Genomic DNA, 19,084 nt, shown 5'->3' on the forward strand with positions numbered 1-19,084 from the left:
GCACAACCATTTATGAACATTGTAAACAAACTGATAAATATTGGAGATAATAATAATATTACTGATTTTAACAAATTCATAACAATGAGTATATTAAATGTCTGTAAGGTATGCAGTGCTACTCCTTATACAAAACAGTTCATGTATTAACTAGCCTAACCATCTACAGAGCAGAGGAAGAAAAATCGAAAGCAGATTTAATTTGAACTTAACACTCAAAGAATTTCAAAACAAATTAGGGCAATAATTTATTTATTTGAATTGAGCTTTTTAAAGATTGTATTATCAACTGAAAAAGGTCTTCCTCTGTGGTGTAAAGTTGCAGTTGTTTTACTAAATGGACATAGATAAAGAAAAGATGCTCATTAATATGGCAGGAATTAACATTGGAAAAAATGTACTTCCCACACCAGGCTACATATCTTTATATCTTAAAAATAATAAATTACTGCATATGATAATGGTTTGATTTTCCTTTTCTTCTGTCACATACACTGTCCAAAAACACCTTGAATAAGCCATTAAGTGCAAACATTTATTATCTCTTAAACTATACAAAGGACCTATAAAATCCTAAAAAATAGCATGAACCATAGAACATTTAAGGAGGGGCTGGATTTCAATTTTCTGATATAATGAATTATTTACAATATTTATTATATGTATCTGTTTAAGTCAATAGATGACAATAGATGTGTTCCTTTTGTCATTTTTGTTTTAACTATACTTGTAATCATGTACAGCACCCCGGGCTTATAAATGTAAGTTTGCTATATAAAAATAGTTGAATTCTAATGGAAAAGGAAATTTCACAAAAAATATCGAAATTCACTTTTTCACAAAGAACATTATCAATCTACAGTGTGCTTCAAAATATAATCCAGTAAGTGTTAACCTTGTTTTTCTTTTTGAAATGGTAAACTATCATTGCCTATAATAAATCTGGTCATGTCAAATAGTAATTTATGCTCTTTTACTGCATATTGTGATAACTAAATAACATGGCAATGGTTGTTCTAAGTTAAATGTAGGACACAATGTTTGCTAAAACGATATGTAATTTCTTAATAGTCTGCTCAAGGAAATGTTTTTTGACTAGGTGATAAATCCTTAAAGTACTTATTCAACAGAAATACCTAATGGGATGAGAGTACAGTAATCCCTCCTCCATCGCGGGGGTTGCGTTCCAGAGCCACCCGCGAAATAAGAAAATCCGCGAAGTAGAAACCATATGTTTATATGGTTATTTTTATATTGTCATGCTTGGGTCACAGATTTGCGCAGAAACAAAGGAGGTTGTAGAGAGACAGGAACGTTATTCAAACACTGCAAACAAACATTTGTCTCTTTTTCAAAAGTTTAAACTGTGCTCCATGACAAGGCAGAGATGACAGTTCTGTCTCACAATTAAAAGAATGCAAACATATCTTTCTCTTCTATGGAGTGTGCGTCAGGAGCAGAGACTGTCATAAAGACAGAGAAAGCAAACAAATCAATAGGGCTGTTAAGCTTTTAAGTATGTGAAGCACCGCGGCACAAAGCTGTTGAAGGCGGCAGCTCACACCCCCTCAGTCAGGAGCAGGGAGAGAGAGAGAGAGAGAGAGATAGAGAGAGACAGAGAAAAACAAACATGCAAAAATCAATACGTGCCCTTCGAGCTTTTAAGTATGTGAAGCACCGTGCAGCATGTCGCTTCACTAAGCAGCTGCACAGAAGGTAGCAACGTGAAGATAATCTTTCAGCATTTTTAGACGAGCGTCCGTATCATCTAGGTGTGCGAACAGCCCCCCTATTCACACCCCCTACATCAGGATCAGAGAAAGCGCAAGAGAGAGAAAGAGAAAAGTAAGTTGGGTAGCTTCTCAGCCATCTGCCAATAGCATCCCTTGTATGAAATCAACTGGGCAAACCAACTGAGGAAGCATGTACCAGAAATTAAAAGACCCATTGTCCTCAGAAATCCGCGAACCAGCAAAAAATCCGCGATATATATTTAAATATGCTTACATATAAAATCCGCGATAGAGTGAAACCGCGAAAGGCGAAGCGCGATATAGCGAGGGATCACTGTAGTTCTTAACCAAGTTCACATATAAAGATGTAATGGTACTGATTCCAAGAAGCCATTTCAATAAATTTTAACTGTGGCTGATCCAACACAAATATAAATATTGAACCCGGAGTTTAAACTACACAACAAAGTTAAAATGTTTTACTTGATGTGTTTCAAAGCATTGTCATTGGAAATCTCACACTAAGATACTGTAGATGTTTAAAATTTCACTTGGATAATCAAGTCCTGCCCCATTTGGCTTTATAAATTGTAAAATCAGTTGTCAGATTTTGTAACAAGATAGACTGCCCTTCCTTTAACACACCATCCTATATAGCAAGGCAGCAGACATGCAAAAAGAGATCAAAAGGATTACTTGTGACACATAAAACCCACAACCCCATAATTAACAGAAAAGTAACCCACTCTGAATAAATTTTTTTTTTTTTTAAAAAAAAAGCTATGTTAACATAATTTAATTTAAATGTTAACTGTAAAATACTTTAAATTGTATTAGTCTGTAATTGGAAAAAACATACCTTAATCAACAATTTAGGAGAAAAAAATTACTAATTTCTCGATTTGTCTGAATCCTGCACATTATATTTTACTTTTTTAATTCTTCTGTCTTTATTAGAGAAGTTGTGAATATTAACTTCCTGCAAGGTCACGAGCTTCTATGCGCAAAGTTAATTTCACCTCACAGCTCCTTATCGCATCTTATTAACCTTTAAGTAAGCTTAGGGAAATATTTATATCCTGACACTGAAAGGTAGTCATAACATGATTGACTATCCAGTAAATTCGTTATCCAAGACTATCTTGAATAAACAACAGCCTGCAACAGCTTAATGTATAATAGGATGATATTTCTTAGAAGGGCACATATGAATGCTGTCTTGGTTATACTTTAATAGGCAAAGCATTAGGTAAATAAACAGATCTGGGAGATGAATATCTGGGCAGAAAAGTAAGAGGCACAACACATCTCTGAAGCATGCTAATTAAAAAATCCACCATAATTTTAGGGTAGCACGGTGCCACAGTGTTAGCGCTGCTGTGTTGCAATAAAGGGACCATGGTTTGCATACTAGGTCCCCCCTGTGTGGAATTTGGTGGTACTAAATTGGCCCCTGTTTTGGGGTGTGGGTGGGTGTGTGTGCCTATGTGCCCTGTGATTTTCTGGTGCCCTGTCCAGGGTTTGTTCTTACCTTGTGCCCTGTTCTAGCTGGGATAGGCTCTACCGCTTGAATATTTTAACAAGAACATTTGATTTAAATGTTAGTGCAAATCTAATTTTGGCCCTGAATTTATAAATAATGCTTCAGGTTCTAAGGGCAGCTTTGGAAAAATACAAAGCTATATTTGAAGGTTGGAGACTTGACCAAATGACAGCCTAAAACAATTTGTCAAAAGATTTGTCACATATTGGTAGAGTCCGCAAAACACTTACTCAGGTAAAGGTACTGATACTTTGAAGAAATTATTGCTTGTTTAAAAATACTTATTCAAAAATGAACTTGAGTAAAAATAAAAAGGTTATCAGGTGTGACCGAGTGAACAGATCGAGAAGCCTGAAGAAAAGCTGGGTAGCCAACTGGGCAACCCCACTTAATAAATAGAGAAAAAAAATAAAAGGATCCCTGCTCTTGGCACTTGACTAGAGAGGCTTTTCCCAAGCTATACTATGACACATTAGTGGGACCTTAGTCTCCGTTGAGGTCCTGGTTCCAAAGGAACGCTTCCTCCCAGGGACCAGCCGTTTTTCCCATTTTTAATAGCGTCTCAGGCAGAATGGGAAGAATCTTCTCCAGACTTTGTGGGTGGAGCTATCCACCAGCCATGGACACCTTGTTGGAACTGCACTGGAGAAAGAAGGCATAGTTAGTGCCAGCGCTCCTTCTTGTGCCAAGGTAATACTGCTTATCATATCATAATCTGGCAGGTGGTCTCTAGCCTAATGCAAGTGACACAGGTCAAAAGGCTTTTGAAGTACTTTAATATAAGCTAACCTTTTGATGTACTGAAACTACCCCATAACAATGGTAAAACTGGTAAAATGTACACATTAGAAACTCATTTTAAATGCAATATTTAAAGTAATACTGGAATCACCAAAAAAGTGAATAAACATAAAACTTCCATCCATCCACTTTCCAACCCGCTGAATCCGAACACAGGATCACGGGGGTCTGCTGGAGCCAATCCCAGCCAACACAGAGCACAAGGCAGGAACCAATCTCAGGCAGCAACATCTGTTGTCTCATCTAGCTGCAGCATAAAGTATTTCTATGTGCTGTGTCAGTGTAAATCTGACATCATCTGCTTGAGTTTTGTTATGTAATACTAAGTGTCATACTGGCATCATGTGTTCAATAGTGAAAGTTTCATTGCATATTGTGGTTTTGGTTCTCCCTCAATCACAGTGTAAATATATCCTAAACTGATATGTGTGGGGCGGCACGGTGGTGCAGTGGGTAGCGCTGCTGCCTCGCAGTTGGGAGACCTGGGGACTTGGGTTCGCTTCCCGTGTCCTCCCTGCGTGGAGTTTGCATGTTCTCCCCGTGTCTGCGTGGGTTTCCTCCGGGCGCTCCGGTTTCCTCCCACAGTCCAAAGACATGCAGGTTAGGTGTATTGGCGATTCTAAATTGGCCCTAGTGTGTGCTTGGTGTGTGTGTGTGTCCTGCGGTGGGTTGGCACCCTGCCCAGGATTGGTTCCTGCCTTGTGCCCTGTGTTGGCTGGGATTGGCTCCAGCAGACCCCTGTGACCCTGTGTTCGGGTTCCGCGGGTTGGAAAATGGATGGATGGATGAATTTCACACTGGTCACCTTGTTTTTACAAATCTTTTCCAAAGATTTAGTTGTATAAAACTAAAAAACATAGCTTTGTCCATTTCAGACCTAAGAAACTTTGAAGCGCTGTCTTTAACATACAACCTTCTATAAAAACTTATTTACATCACTCAGAAAAATAAATCTGAATTGCGTTATTTCATAAAGATACTACCTGCTTGCCACTGGTAGCATCTCACATGTGCATGTTTTTATTTTCTATAAAATTCTATAAATGACAAATTGAGAGAATCATCAGGTGTGTATCTTGTAATGAAAAGATGAGAACTGAACTGATTTTATATGCATACATATAGTTTTAATCAGGTTACTTACAGCAGATGTTTAAACATAAGCAGAGTAATGGCACAGGTCTAGCGTTCATACCACACATCACCAGGAGCTCTGGTTTGATTGTTACCCTGGTCAGGATCTTTATGGAGTTTACATGTTCTCCCCATGTTTGCGTGGATGGACTGGTATCACTGAGTGTGCACAAACTTAAAAGATTACCTGTTTCAAAATTTAATACTGGAAATATGTTATCATTCTCAATTTTCAAAATACTTTTTTTTGTTTAATAAATTACATTTTCTAACAGTTTGTGATGTATTTAGAATGTTTATCTTAAGACACTTAAATGTATTTTTGTCACAAAGACATATAATTTTATATCTTTTAATATAAAACTATACATGCATATTTTGCAAATTAAGTTATGATCTAACACTATCATTGAACTAAACATGAATTGCAGTTTAATAAAAACATCTGGACATTGTTTAATTAAACATCTTATTACTAAAGAAAGTCATAATACTATATATTGCAAGTTTATTAACTGACTTTGTAAACTTCATTTTTGTACTTTGGTTTGTGAGCTATGAATGTGCCTATCCAGGCAGGAAGTACGGCACACATCCATATCCATATTGATTTGATAATCAGAATATGCTGTGCTTCCCTGAAATGTATATGTGTGGTGGGGGAACTTGTTAAAACTCCAATAAACACAGGTAGAAAATATGCAAATTTCAAACAAATATTAAAGGAGCTACAATTTGGATCTGTTAAGGCAAGCACCACTACTCCAGGATAAGAAGGGGTGCTGTCTTCTCTTTCCTTCACTCCAGTTGTGACTAAAAGACAATTGAAGAGGCCTAGCTCCGCCTTTGGTGCCCTTCCACTTTAGTAGGTGCAAGCAAAATGATGACATTCATTCAGATCTGAGCTCACTAAAAGATGGAGTCCTGGGCACTTGACAGAAACTTAAAGGAAAAGACAGCTGAGAGACCTTATGTTGGTTGAGCCTGTTGCGTGGTTTTAATTTTATTTCATGAATATATCAAATGGGTAACCTGGCCAGAAGACCAATTAGCACTTTTTGTCACCTTCGGTTTGTTTGTTGGTCACAGCGGTTTGTTTTTGCAGCTGTGCGCTTGCACATAAATTTGAACTTGAATACTGACAATATACTAAATGTGAGGTTTCACTTTAGGCTTTCAGAATTTGAACAGAAAGCTGACTGACAGCTTGAAATGTACAATGTAATCCATAGTGCTTTCCTTATCAACAGAAGGACTTGCTGAAGTTAAAATGTAAGTGTGAAAATTTTGATGGTGAAAGAAATAAAATGGAGAATTTTTTTTCTTTTAGATGTACTTAAATAAAGATAAAAATTAGTATTGCCAAAAACCACTGTCAAAAGAATAAATGTAGAAATGTACCTAAGCACAAGTAGCACAGCAAATGTAAAATGTTACTAACCACCTTTGGATCTGATATAGAAGTACATCTATCCCAAAATGAACAAATGTGGAGAATTTCAAATGATGCTGAATCACAAATCATCCCATTAGGTGCACCTGAAATTACTACTTGTAAAGAGGACTTTGCAAGCAGCAATTAGGAATTTCTACATGTGTTTGTTGCACAGTATATTAACTTGTCTTCAAAGTATTCACAGAAATAAGTTATGTGACATTGTGTCCGCCATTACACATTCACTAAATGGTTTTCCAGAACATTTTTGTTAAGGCTGCCATGAGCTTCAGGTGTCCTATTAGGAAAATATATTAAAGTCAAATCCAAAAATTCTTCTTCTACAATATGTGGAAGGTCTCCCACTTTAACTTAGTGGCAAATACTAAAGTTCCAAAATAGTTCCTTATAGCCCCCTGTTGAGTATTCAGACTTTGAACAGAGTCTATTCCTCAATCATTTATTAATAAGTATTTTTGTCAGGCACCTCCTCTTAGACTGGGATAAATGCATCTAGTAGCTGTGGCCTGCTAACAGCTTAGCTCTCAGGATCCCTGGAACATATTAATCATTCCAACCTATGGTTGAAAAATCTAAGTACAATTTTGAAAAAAGATTTTATAAGGGTCATTCTTAATATACCACTTTAACAAAAATGTTGTTAAGTATAAGTAGAATAGGTAACTAAAATATTGGTGATTTATAAATGTAAAGATAAATTATTATATGTCAAAGATTTTGAAAAATGTTACATAATTTTTACAATGGACAACTTTTTCCACAATTACTGTTTTAATATTATTAACATACAGAAGAACAAATATAAATACGTATAGCTCCACAAAAACCAGAAGGTTCTGGCATAGTCACTGTTAAATATGTTGATAGTGGTATTAACTATATTTTGATACAAATCTACAGAGATTCTGAAATAGATTGTTTTGTACCTATGCTATACTGCTCCAAGAGGAAACTACCCAAATCTGCCTTTGAGCCATTTTTTATTTTTTGATCTTTTATTAATACATTACCTTTTGGGAATATTTTTAAGTCTGGGGACTACTGCATATACCACTGCAAAGAAGGATATTTCTCCTTAAGGAGTATCTGTTATTGTCCCTTACTATTATTTATTTCCTACTAAAATACTTGCTTCAAAACATCTGATTCTTTACAAATTCCTTCTTTTTCCCCTTATGAGCTGCACGCTCACACAAGTTCTTTTTTTTGTGTGTTTTTTGCTTCTTCTGCCATAGCACTCGTAGTACTTAATTAAAAACAAAGCAATAAAAAATTGTGCTTCTTGGAGTTCCTGTGAGGTTTATTTCCTCAAGCACGACTGTTGTCATGACAACATTATGGGAAGACTTTTCAATGCAAAGAATAATGTATTGCAAACAATCAATGGTGGCTGTTTTTTGAAAAATAATTAAGTAAATTTAGACTGTAAACTTAACAGTGTGCCTACCGTGTAATAAACCAACATTATTAATTTATTATCTTAAATAAAAAACAGAAATGACAAGGAGATATGCATGGAAGATATAATCACAATTAGACCACTTCTTGAGCATATGGAGCTGTGACACATATAATCATATTGTAAACCTCACTGAAATATTTCCCCCCAAAATAATAAAGAAGCAATATGAAGGACTTATCAGATACGTCTTTTTATATACTAACCAATCAATAGATAAAAGTATTTCTTACAATATGTAAACAAAAGAGCAGAACAGGTTACAGTAAACTAATATTTGAAACTGTAATCATATTTAAGCACATCTAATAAATATCTTCTTTTAAAGAGAAAGTAACTCTAATAACATGTTAAGGGCACAGTAGTAATTTATCCTTCCATTTACAAAACATTCTATTTTGGTTTAGACCAGCAGAAACATATACTGAAAGAATCAAGAATAAGAAAGGCATCAAGTATGGAAGAGAAAATCCCCCACACACACTGGTCAAACATTAAAATTCCACACAGATTGTGACTGGCCAAGTCAACTGGAGGTGTCAGCTTGCAATGCAAACTACTACTGTTATCTAGTTCAAATAATGACAATTTTTATTTTGTGTGTTTTTGTTGGTTAACTTTCGCACAAGAAGGCAAACCCAAAAGTGAAAGAAATAATTAGTCAGTATCTGTTGAAAGGGTGATAATTTGATTATTATATTTTTGATCTTCAATCAAACTCAAAAGCCTTGCTTTCTTCTCCAAGTCTTCACATAAACCCTCTATATATTCATATTGATGCAGAAGTACATACATTTATAGTACAGTTCCTAATATCTGTTACCTCATAACCACATTATCTTAATGATCCTAATATTAAACAGCTGTCAAATGAGCTACTACAAATCTGTGTGAGCTTAGCATCTAGCAAACTAGAAAAAAAATTGCATATTTACAAGTTAAGATCATTACTAAGCTGCTGGGTGAACCACAATTCTACCACAGTGCTGACTCAGTAATTTACAAAGGATCTTAATGGTATTCATAAGGAAAAAAAACAGTTTCTAAGGATTTAATCAGATTAGCTATTAACAAAGAACCATTTTTTCATATTAACCTGAATATTTTACATTTTATTGTATCCAATTTCACTTCTTGGAAGAGACTGATCAATAAGAAAGACTGAAAAATTTCAGTTCTATTCCTGATGCAGCTAGCTAGCTAGCTAGATAGATAGATAGATAGATAGATAGATAGATAGATAGATAGATAGATAGATAGATAGATAGATAGATAGATAGATAGATAGATAGATAGATAGATAGATAGATAGATAGATAGATACTTTATTAATCCCAAGGGGAAATTCACATACTCCAGCAGCAGCATACTGATACAAAAAAACAATATTAAAGAGTAATAAAAATGTAGGTAAAAACAGACAATAACTTTGAATAATGTTAACGTTTACTCCCCCGGGTGGAATTGAAGAGTCGCATAGTGTGGGGGAGTAACGATCTCCTCAGTCTGTCAGTGGAGCAGGACAGTGACAGCAGTCTGTCGCTGAAGCTGCTCCTCTGTCTGGAGATGACACTGTTTAGTGGATGCAGTAGATTCTCCATAATTGATAGGAGCCTGCTGAGTGCCCGTCGCTCTGCCACGGATGTCAAACTGTCCAGCTCCATGCCTACAATAGAGCCTGCCTTCCTCACCAGTTTGTCCAGACGTGAGGCGTCCTTCTTCTTTATGCTGCCTCCCCAGCACACCACTGCGTAGAAGAGGGCACTCGCCACAAACGTCTGATAGAACATCTGCAGCATCTTATTGCAGATGTTGAAGGACGCCAGTCTTCTAAGGAAGTATAGCCGGTTCTGTCCTCTCTTGCACAGAGAATCAGTACTGGCAGTCCAGTCCAATTTATCATCCAGCTGCACTCCCAGGTATTTATAGGTCTGTACCCTCTGCACACAGTCACCTCTGATGATCACAGGGTCTAGGAGGGGCCTGGGCCTCCTAAAATCCACCACCAGCTCTTTGGTTTTGCTGGTGTTCAGGTGTAGGTGGTTTGAGTTGCACCATTTAACAAAGTCCTTGATGAGGTTCCTATACTCCTCATCCTGCCCACTCCTGATACAGCCCACAATAGCAGTGTCGTCAGCGAACTTTTGCATGTGGCAGGACTCAGAGTTTTATTGGAAGTCCAATGTATATAGGCTGAACAGGACCGGAGAAAGTACAGTCCCCTGCGGCGCTCCTGTGTTGCTGACCACAGTGTCAGATCTGCAGTTCCCGAGACGCACATACTGAGGTCTGTTTGTAAGATAGTCCACAATCCATGCCACTAGGTATGAATCTACTCCCATCTCTGTTAGCTTGTTCCTAAGGAGCAGAGGTTGGATGGTGTTGAAGGTGCTAGAGAAGTCTAGAAACATAATTCTTACAGCACCACTGCCTCTGTCCAAGTGGGAGAGTGATCGGTGTAGCATATAGATGATGGCATCCTCCGCTCCAGCCTTCTCCTGGTATGCGAACCGCAGAGGGTCAAAGGCGTGGCATACCTGTGGCCTCAGGTGGTGAAGCAGCAGCCGCTCCATGGTCTTCATCACATGTGACGTCAGAGCGACAGGCCGGAAGTCGTTCAGCTCACTAGGACGTGATACCTTTGGGACTGGGGTGATACAAGATGTTTCCAAAGGTTCGGGATTCTCCCCTAACATCATTCTGACCAAGTGCAAAGTGATGTAAGCAATTATCTGGTGTAAAGCTGGCTGTTCGCCATCATTCTTTTTTTGTTTTTACAATTAATGGAAACAACTTTTTTAAAAGAAACATAATTTGCATTATTGGAATAAAAATGAGTAAGCAAATCCAATCCTGAATTCTGAAATGCCAAGGTAGGATTAAATGCTGCTCAGTAGAAGATTCCACAGATTGTAAACTTTAACTTCTATGTTTTATCATTACTAAACCTTAAGAAAATTTTCAATGTCATGACTTCTGTGGATGTGAGAACACCAACAGATATCTGTTACAGTTTTTTTGTAGCTTAAAGAAAGTAGACAGTCAGGATTCATTAAAAAATACAAAATATAAGATAGCAAAAGTACACTTATAAAATTGAAGCAAATAGGTCATAAACATAAGCAGTAAATGAGAAAGATGAACATGTCAATTCAAGAATGAAACTGAATTAAAATACAAACCCGATGAAATAAATGTACCCAAATCTATAGTATGTTCCTTTCCAAACAGTTACGAATGCTACATACATCAAGAAAACGAGGGTCAGCATTCAATAACAAGAAATGGCAATGGAGATAGACAAGGGAAAACAACTGACAATTTAAACACACCCACCAGGTATCTAAATATAAGACGATATCAGTAAACGGAACTCTGTAGGAGACAAGGGAAAGGCACTATATAAATAAAATGTATTATTATTATTACATGACAAGTTCATCATTGAATATATTGGTAATCATGTGTTTTGAAGATTAATAATCTGTTTATAAAAATACTATACATTAAAAATGAATGTTTCACTTGATGTACAAGATTTTCCTTATTAAAATGCCATATCCCACACTCTTCTATGGCCCTCCTTTGTCTTCACAGCTTGTCCAAACTGCCGCTGTACATTTGACATTTGCGTCAGAAGGGACGGTCAAGGTACTACTGTATAATGGACAGATTTCTATTCAATAAAAAGGTGAAGTTTACCTTTCAGGTCCAAGCTTTTGATATACTGTGAATGGGTGTAGGTCACCTTTAGCTTTTCACTGATTAATGAAGTCACAGAAAGTAAACTATACATACAAGTTTGAAAAGTACTTAGAATATGTGTATGTGCTACAGGAAATTTCAGAGATATGTTTTTTATTTTGATGATGTTCATCCCTAGCATTACACATCCACAAATACCTAGTTTCCTGTAGATAAAAATGAGAACCAGCGAGAGGCTGAAAATTTGTCCTCAGTGTTAAACTATTAATAGATATATGTAAAGAGATCTAAATTTGCCTAAGTATGTCATGTTATTTAAACTAGGAAACACAGGTAACAGAAAATATCTAGAACAGCAGATATACACAACTGATTTAATGTTGACAAAGCTGTAAGTAGCAAACTGCACCTATATAAAATTTATGGTTAGCCACACCTCACTTTGTGGGGTCAGGGGAGACCTTCTTTTACATGCTGCTGAATGGCCATTGTGTTGTGAATATATCCTAATTTATTGTTCATTTTTGACATAAAACAACATTTTCTTTTAAAATGAAATGCTTTCAAACCACTGACACTTTAAGCTGGGACCCTCATCTGTGCTTTGCTTGCCTTTTGTCATTTCCTGATTACTCTAAGAAGTACAAGTAACTTCATTATTTTTGAAATCCCTAGTTTTATATATAAATCCTGTATACTGTACATACTAACACCCATGCAAATACCAAATATATAGTCATATATCTGGTCAGTGTGGCTGTGAAGTAAGCATATGACCTATGAACAAAAGTTAAAAGGCAGGAGAGAGATAAGTGAATGTGCAGGATGGCTGAGGTCTTTAATAATAATGTTTGCCTATGTAAAGCAGCAGGAATTTTATATATCCTGAGCAGAACTCAGCTGGGTGCTAGTGCTGTTTTTCTTGTACAGTTTTGATTAATCAAGCATACTGGAAATATTAAAAAAAAAACAATTGATCACAAAAAATATAGGGTGGCTTTGTCCTTAATTACTAGTTTTATGGGTGAGTGTATGTGTGTTTTTGGGTTAGCAACAGTTTTATCACTCATCCTATTCTGCAGGGAGCGTGTACCCTTTAAAAATACACACAATCTCTTACAATAGCTGGTATAATTAGAGGGTTAACAAGACCTGTTTCAAATTATCATATATAATGGAAATCAGATTGTTAAACATCCTTAATGACATTTAATGAAAATACTTAATAAAATATTCTCTTGAAAGAAATATAAAGAACAATACAAAGTCTAATAAAACATTCCACCACATAAGCATATATACTGTACATCATTTAAACTATAATATTGTGTTAATCCATTACCTCTTGGAGCATTCGCTTTAATCTCAGTAATAACGTTTTCACAGATGTACAGTCTTGCATCATCAACCTGAAGGGCATGGCTTCTAAACCTACAAGTTCATCTTCTCTTTGAGAATGGCATTCTGCTTCAGGTACACCAGAAAGACAACTTGTAGCTGGCCTCCTTTCACCCAAACATGGGTCCTTCAGAGGTGGGACTGTAATGGCTCTGCTGAAAAACAATTAAAAAGAAACATAAAGTTAAAAAGGTGAATTCAAAGGCATTTTTTTCTGAGTATATAAGACTGGTATTATCAGATTTGATTCATATGACTACAGTATGTATTATCATACAGCTTATTTGTATTACACTTGTGAAAATATATAGCACTCTGTTTTGGTAATGGAATACATTTTTTTACACAGTTGGGATGTTTTACTGAAAGTATATTCATTAGTATAGTTGATAGTTTAGAAATAACAAGAACACTGTTACAGTATGTACTCATTTTTGTATTTTTTTTTTGTATTTATTAACAGTGTTTCTTGTGACCTACTGATTAAGAAAGCTTAACTGTAAATGTTTGCATTCCATTTAAACAGCAGTAGGTTACTTTGTGGTAATATACTGATCAAATTACTTAAATTAATTTTAATAATAAAGCATTAATTGGAATGCTTTCAAAATTATTTAAGTTGTCTGTGCCTTCCCCCATCCAATACACTGAAAGACAAGATAACACAAGACCAAAGAAAGAAAGAAAAAAAGAAAGAGGTAAATGCAGTTGTTAAAACTAAGAGAGGGACTGAAAATCACAGGTCATGGAAAGTTCTCGTGCCTTTATCATCAAAGGTATACTGAAATGAAAAAATGTTGTTTTAGAATAAAATAAGTAAAGGAAACAAGAAGAAGAAAACCTGGTTAGTTATTCAATAAAGTGGTCAAGAGGTGGCACTTTAAAGATTAAGTAGACAATATCTCTATAGTCTCCATCTATAAAATGCGAGATCTAACTTATAAAATACAAGATCTGAATTAAGGGCAGTTTACACATTTTATTTTGTAAGAAGTAAGAGAAAACTCAAATTTCGCAATTTGCATATATTTTAGGATAATTTTTATGGACACACAGTAACTGAGAAGGGTCACTGTGATGTTAATTTTTCTCTGTTTCCTTTCTAACTTACTACAGGGTTGTACATATTTGCACTTTGAGAAAATCTCTGTGTATGCCTTGCTTTGCACTCCAATCATCAATAATTATTGCAACATGTCTATCACTCTCTTAAAATTTGTAACCAATGTAAGAAACCCTTTAAGCTTTAATGCTGCTCTCTGCATCTCCATTGCAGATCATCCTAAACATATACAGAACCCTTCACTTTCTGCACATTTTATTGTGCTGTAGATTTAATTTTAAACTAGTTGTGTTACCCATCGAAGAAGGGATTAAAATCTAAGTATTCAACATAGTAACATTAACAGTGCACTGTGCAATGCATATGTATCTATTAAATACTTATTGGAATGGGATTTACAAAAGAAGTGTTAATGTTTGTGATGCTCCATCTTTTGGAATGACGGAGACATAGCAACCGGACAGACACACAGACACTTAGCTTTTTATAAAGGTGGATTGATAAATTTGCCATTTTTGCCCATCATTCTATACCCAATAACACCAAAAGAAAAAATGAAAACATGTTAGAAAGGTTTGCTGATTTATTAAAAATCAAAAACTGAAAACTTTCATTTATGTAAGTATACAAATGCTTTTCTGTGGCACTCAAAATTGTGGTCAGATGCATTATGTTTGCTTCGATTATCCTTGCATTGTGTCTAGAACTTGATTGGAGTCCTCCTTTGGAAAACTAAATTGATTGGACATACTGTAGTTTAGAAAGATACACACCTGTGTATATAAGGCCCCACAACTTACATGGTGGGTCAGGACAAAAACCAAGCCATGAGCTCCAAGGAATTTTCTGTAGACCTCCACAATTATAATGTGGTGAGGAATAGATCAGGACAAGGGTATAAAACATTTCAAATTATTTAAATATTCCCAGGACAACAGTGGCCTCAACAATAGTAAAATGAAAGAATTTTGGAATCATCAGGACTCTTCCTAGGTCGTCTGGCCAAACTGAGAAAGAAGGGTCTTGGTCAAACAGATGACCAAGAACCCAATGGTTACTGTAATAAAGCTTCAAAATTCCTCTGCAGAGACTAGAGAACCTGCCAGAAGGACCACCATTTAAAGCAGGACTCCATCAATCAGGTGTTTATGACACTCTTGAGTAAATGGCATATTACAGTTTAAAGTACTCTGAAAGCATGAGGAAATAGGGGTGCTTTTCAAACTGGGTTACAAAATTAATACTCTCTAAATTCCACTCCTCCTAATAGCTGCTAAGTAGCTATCAGGAACTGTACATCTCATATGAGTAAACTGAATACTATTTACTAATATAATACTTCCAATTGCCAAATATTTAAGCTGCAGTAGCCCATGGCAGAACTCAAATTTCTACAAGCACACTATCTGCAACATACAGTATTAATCAAGTGTATATATAAGTGAAACATTAAAGTTTTGGCATGGTTAATACAAGATTATGAAGGTCAAATAAGGATTCAATAAAATATATTCTTAAAAAGTATTTATCCACATAAAAGCCAATTCTACAAAGTGCTTTAATTATGTGTCTAGAATCATTCTTTAGATATAATTATAATATTCATTAGGCATGTCTGTTGTTAAAATAATTTTAAAACATTTTTCTAAAATTATGTCAAATTTCACACAAAACTGAACTTGATAAGTGGGTTTAGAAAAGAAATGAGTAGTCTAATATTTTAAATTCTAAGTGAAAGATAAAGAATGTAATATATGCTTTGTATGTTTTCAAACATATAGAGAATAAATAAAGGAAATGTGTCAAATTTTGTATGAGGTAGTTCATCACATCCATCAAGCATAACCTCTGATTCAGCTTTCTATTTTGCCTTGTTTAATAGTCTTGTAAGATCACTGAAGCACGGTTACTTGAAACAACACAGTCAATATCTCACATAAAGTATACTGAAAGTCTGTTATAACAAAGTCCCTTGGAATCAATAACTTTTTGCAACATTTTGAAAAAGCCACAGGCTTTATTAAAATCTATTCCATTTGATTTGTTTTGTTATCAGGCATGAAGCAAGTATCATATAGTACTTGACAGCCATGCAAAACTGCTTCAATGCCAGATCATAGCTTACATATATGTGTGATTGTGTCAGGCACAGAAGCATGGTCATATGATGTTTCATTTACTAGGAAATACATCTTGAAAAATACAGATCTGTTTTAAAAATACTTTTCAACCACCACATGACTAAGGCACATACATTTCGGGCCATCAGGCCTGTTTGTTTGTTTGACTTACTACATAAAGCTTTTCCCATTATTTTATGTTTCAAAATGGCATGTCATCTTCCTCAAAAGTAAAGAAAAATAATTATGAATTACACAGTTGGATAAATAGCAATGATGTAGACAGTACAAAAATGTTTTCCCCCTACCAATAAATGCAACATTTATTTGTGAAATTTCATTGTATCTAAGTATGCTGTAACAAAGAATTATTACTTATAACAGGTGGATACACAATGTAAAAAGGGAATATAAACCAGAATTAGTACCACAGTAGGGGAACATGATTCTTACAGGAGGAAAACAGCCTGGGACTTGGTAAAAATCCAGTGCACTATGTACACAAAAATAACTGGACATGAAAGGTTTTTTTAAGTCATGTGTTAGAGTTATTAGTAGGAAGCGGTTCTTATGAGCGGAACTTGGACAAAGCATGTAAAATACACATAAAGGATACTGTTACCAAGAAATAAATAACAGGCCAGAATACAGCTGTCTCTGTAATCAAGCCACATTTAATTAAGAATGTCAAAGCTGAAAAGTAAGTAATGGCAACGTTTTACTGTTGTACTGTAAACATTACACTACATTACATTACACAAAGCATTATTCTCTGTCTTTCCTTCCTGCTACGGTTTTACTCATTTGTTATTTTTAATTTCAACTGTCCCAAACTCTTCCTGAGTTCAGGGTTGGCAGAACCCAAAACAGGCAGAGTTTATCCTCTTTAAAGCTTATTTACTTAAAAACTCACCATAGATTACCAGATGCTGCAGTAGCTTTGTCTTTAATGCACAGACAATTCCTAAAAAAGCTAGACATAATACTAAGATTATTTGTATAATACAACATCAAACTTTATTTCAGCACTACAAGTTTGATTTAGCTCCTCAGTTCTTCTTCATACATGACAACTCCTATGCTTTCTTTGATCATACTTCCCTGTTGTCTAAGTAGTAGATGTTGGGTGCGAATAATTTTGTCTTTACTCACTTTTTAATATTGCATTCATGGACCGCAAAAAGTATCTACAGTTAGCAGGACATTGAATAGTGTGGAAGATTTGAAGCAGAACTCCATATTACAGGACATTACCAACAGCGTTATTCTGATTTAAAGTTTATTTATTCAAAGCTAAAACTGGTAAAAAAAAAAAATCTTGACTCTGTACTGGCATCAAACCCTAAAATTAGTGCTGGCACATAATGTACTGGGTTTGAATAAATATCTACAAATAAAAAAACTATAAAAGATACTGATTACTTTTACTGACTCAGAAGCGCCATCCTTCATTCTTCTCTCACATTCTAACAAACAGCATCTTCATCAGCTATAGAAAAAAATAGCAGTTCATTTTGTTCCATTGTGGTTTAGCACCACTGCTCAATTGGCTTTTTTTTTAATTCCCTCTATGTTATTCTGCAACAAAAGGTGCTTTATACTGGTTGTTGAATGATACTGGAAACTTAATGGTTATATGCAGGAGGACTACTGTGATTTCTTTGTCAAAAGTGAAAGGCTATGTACTGATACAAAAATGTAGTGTAATCAATTAATTTCAGATTTACTGTTGTTGTGAGTGATTTTGCAACAGCACAACTAGCTAAAAACATTTATTTGGATTTGAGAATGTGTAAAGTTTTTTTTTTTGTGTGTGGGTGCTTTTTTTTTGTAAAAAAAAAAGGAACATTGCTCCCTAAGGATCTGGCAACACTGAATAAGTTACTTTTGCACCAATACATCTCTCAAAAAATTTACGGGGAAAATGAGTCTTTTGTAAATGCAACATGGCTGAACATAATCCATGACAAGACAAAAAGACATACTGTAAAATAAAAACTGTAATACAGCAAGCCAGTGACATTTTATCCCAAAGTGGTTTGGGGGAAATAAAAAAAATCAGAAACTGCTATATCATGCCTTTGGTTCTATTTAAACTTAATGGGAACTAATCAAATTGTTTGCTAAAATGCCCTCATTCTGCCTGATGGGCATTGTAGTCCTCGTATCAGCACTGCCACCAGTTTGCAGATGATATAAATATGTGGGTGGATGGAGTTGTTTACATATCTCTCTATTATATAAAAAAATCTTGGGATGAGACAAGACTTTTTAAGGAGACGAGATGTGACTTTCTCAAAGAGACACTTAGAAAGACACTTTCACGTGTCAGATGACAAAGTAGAACGTGGTAAAGAATTCAAAAACGTTGGCACGATACACATGTAGAGCAAGTTCGAGAAAATGAAAGTACGAAAATTCGAAAGTCTCAAAAAAATGATAGTAAATATCGCATTGGCGCAAAGAAACGGAAATTATTACTCTGTGAAATAATGGAACAGCGAAAGAGATTGAATATATTGTTCAGATTTAAACTTTAAGTTGCCATCAGGGAAAAGTAGTGTTTCTTCCCAGTGAAGAGGAATTGATGAAGCCCCCTACTATATTAAATATCTGTCTTCCTGGATCAATTATGTACATTTGACTGGTTGAGAAGTGGCATAGTTTTGTGA

The 19,084-nt window shown here is 35.3% G+C and overlaps 1 protein-coding gene across 2 annotated transcripts in view; it reads right to left on the reverse strand.

The window, feature by feature from the left end:
• Window positions 1-19,084, reverse strand: part of ccser1 (coiled-coil serine-rich protein 1) — a 1,824,576-nt gene that overhangs the window by 1,008,947 nt on the left and 796,545 nt on the right. Inside the window, exon 6 of one of the 2 annotated variants that reach the window (XM_051927646.1) lies at window positions 13,174-13,381. In XM_051927646.1, the coding sequence (XP_051783606.1) occupies window positions 13,174-13,381 (208 nt within the window). Of the gene's footprint in view, window positions 1-13,173; window positions 13,385-19,084 lie in introns of both variants that reach the window. The other variant, XM_051927645.1, reaches the window with a different exon arrangement.

The sequence above is a fragment of the Erpetoichthys calabaricus genome, chromosome 5 (assembly GCF_900747795.2).
Source record: "Erpetoichthys calabaricus chromosome 5, fErpCal1.3, whole genome shotgun sequence".
Taxonomy (NCBI): Eukaryota; Metazoa; Chordata; class Cladistia; order Polypteriformes; family Polypteridae; genus Erpetoichthys; species Erpetoichthys calabaricus.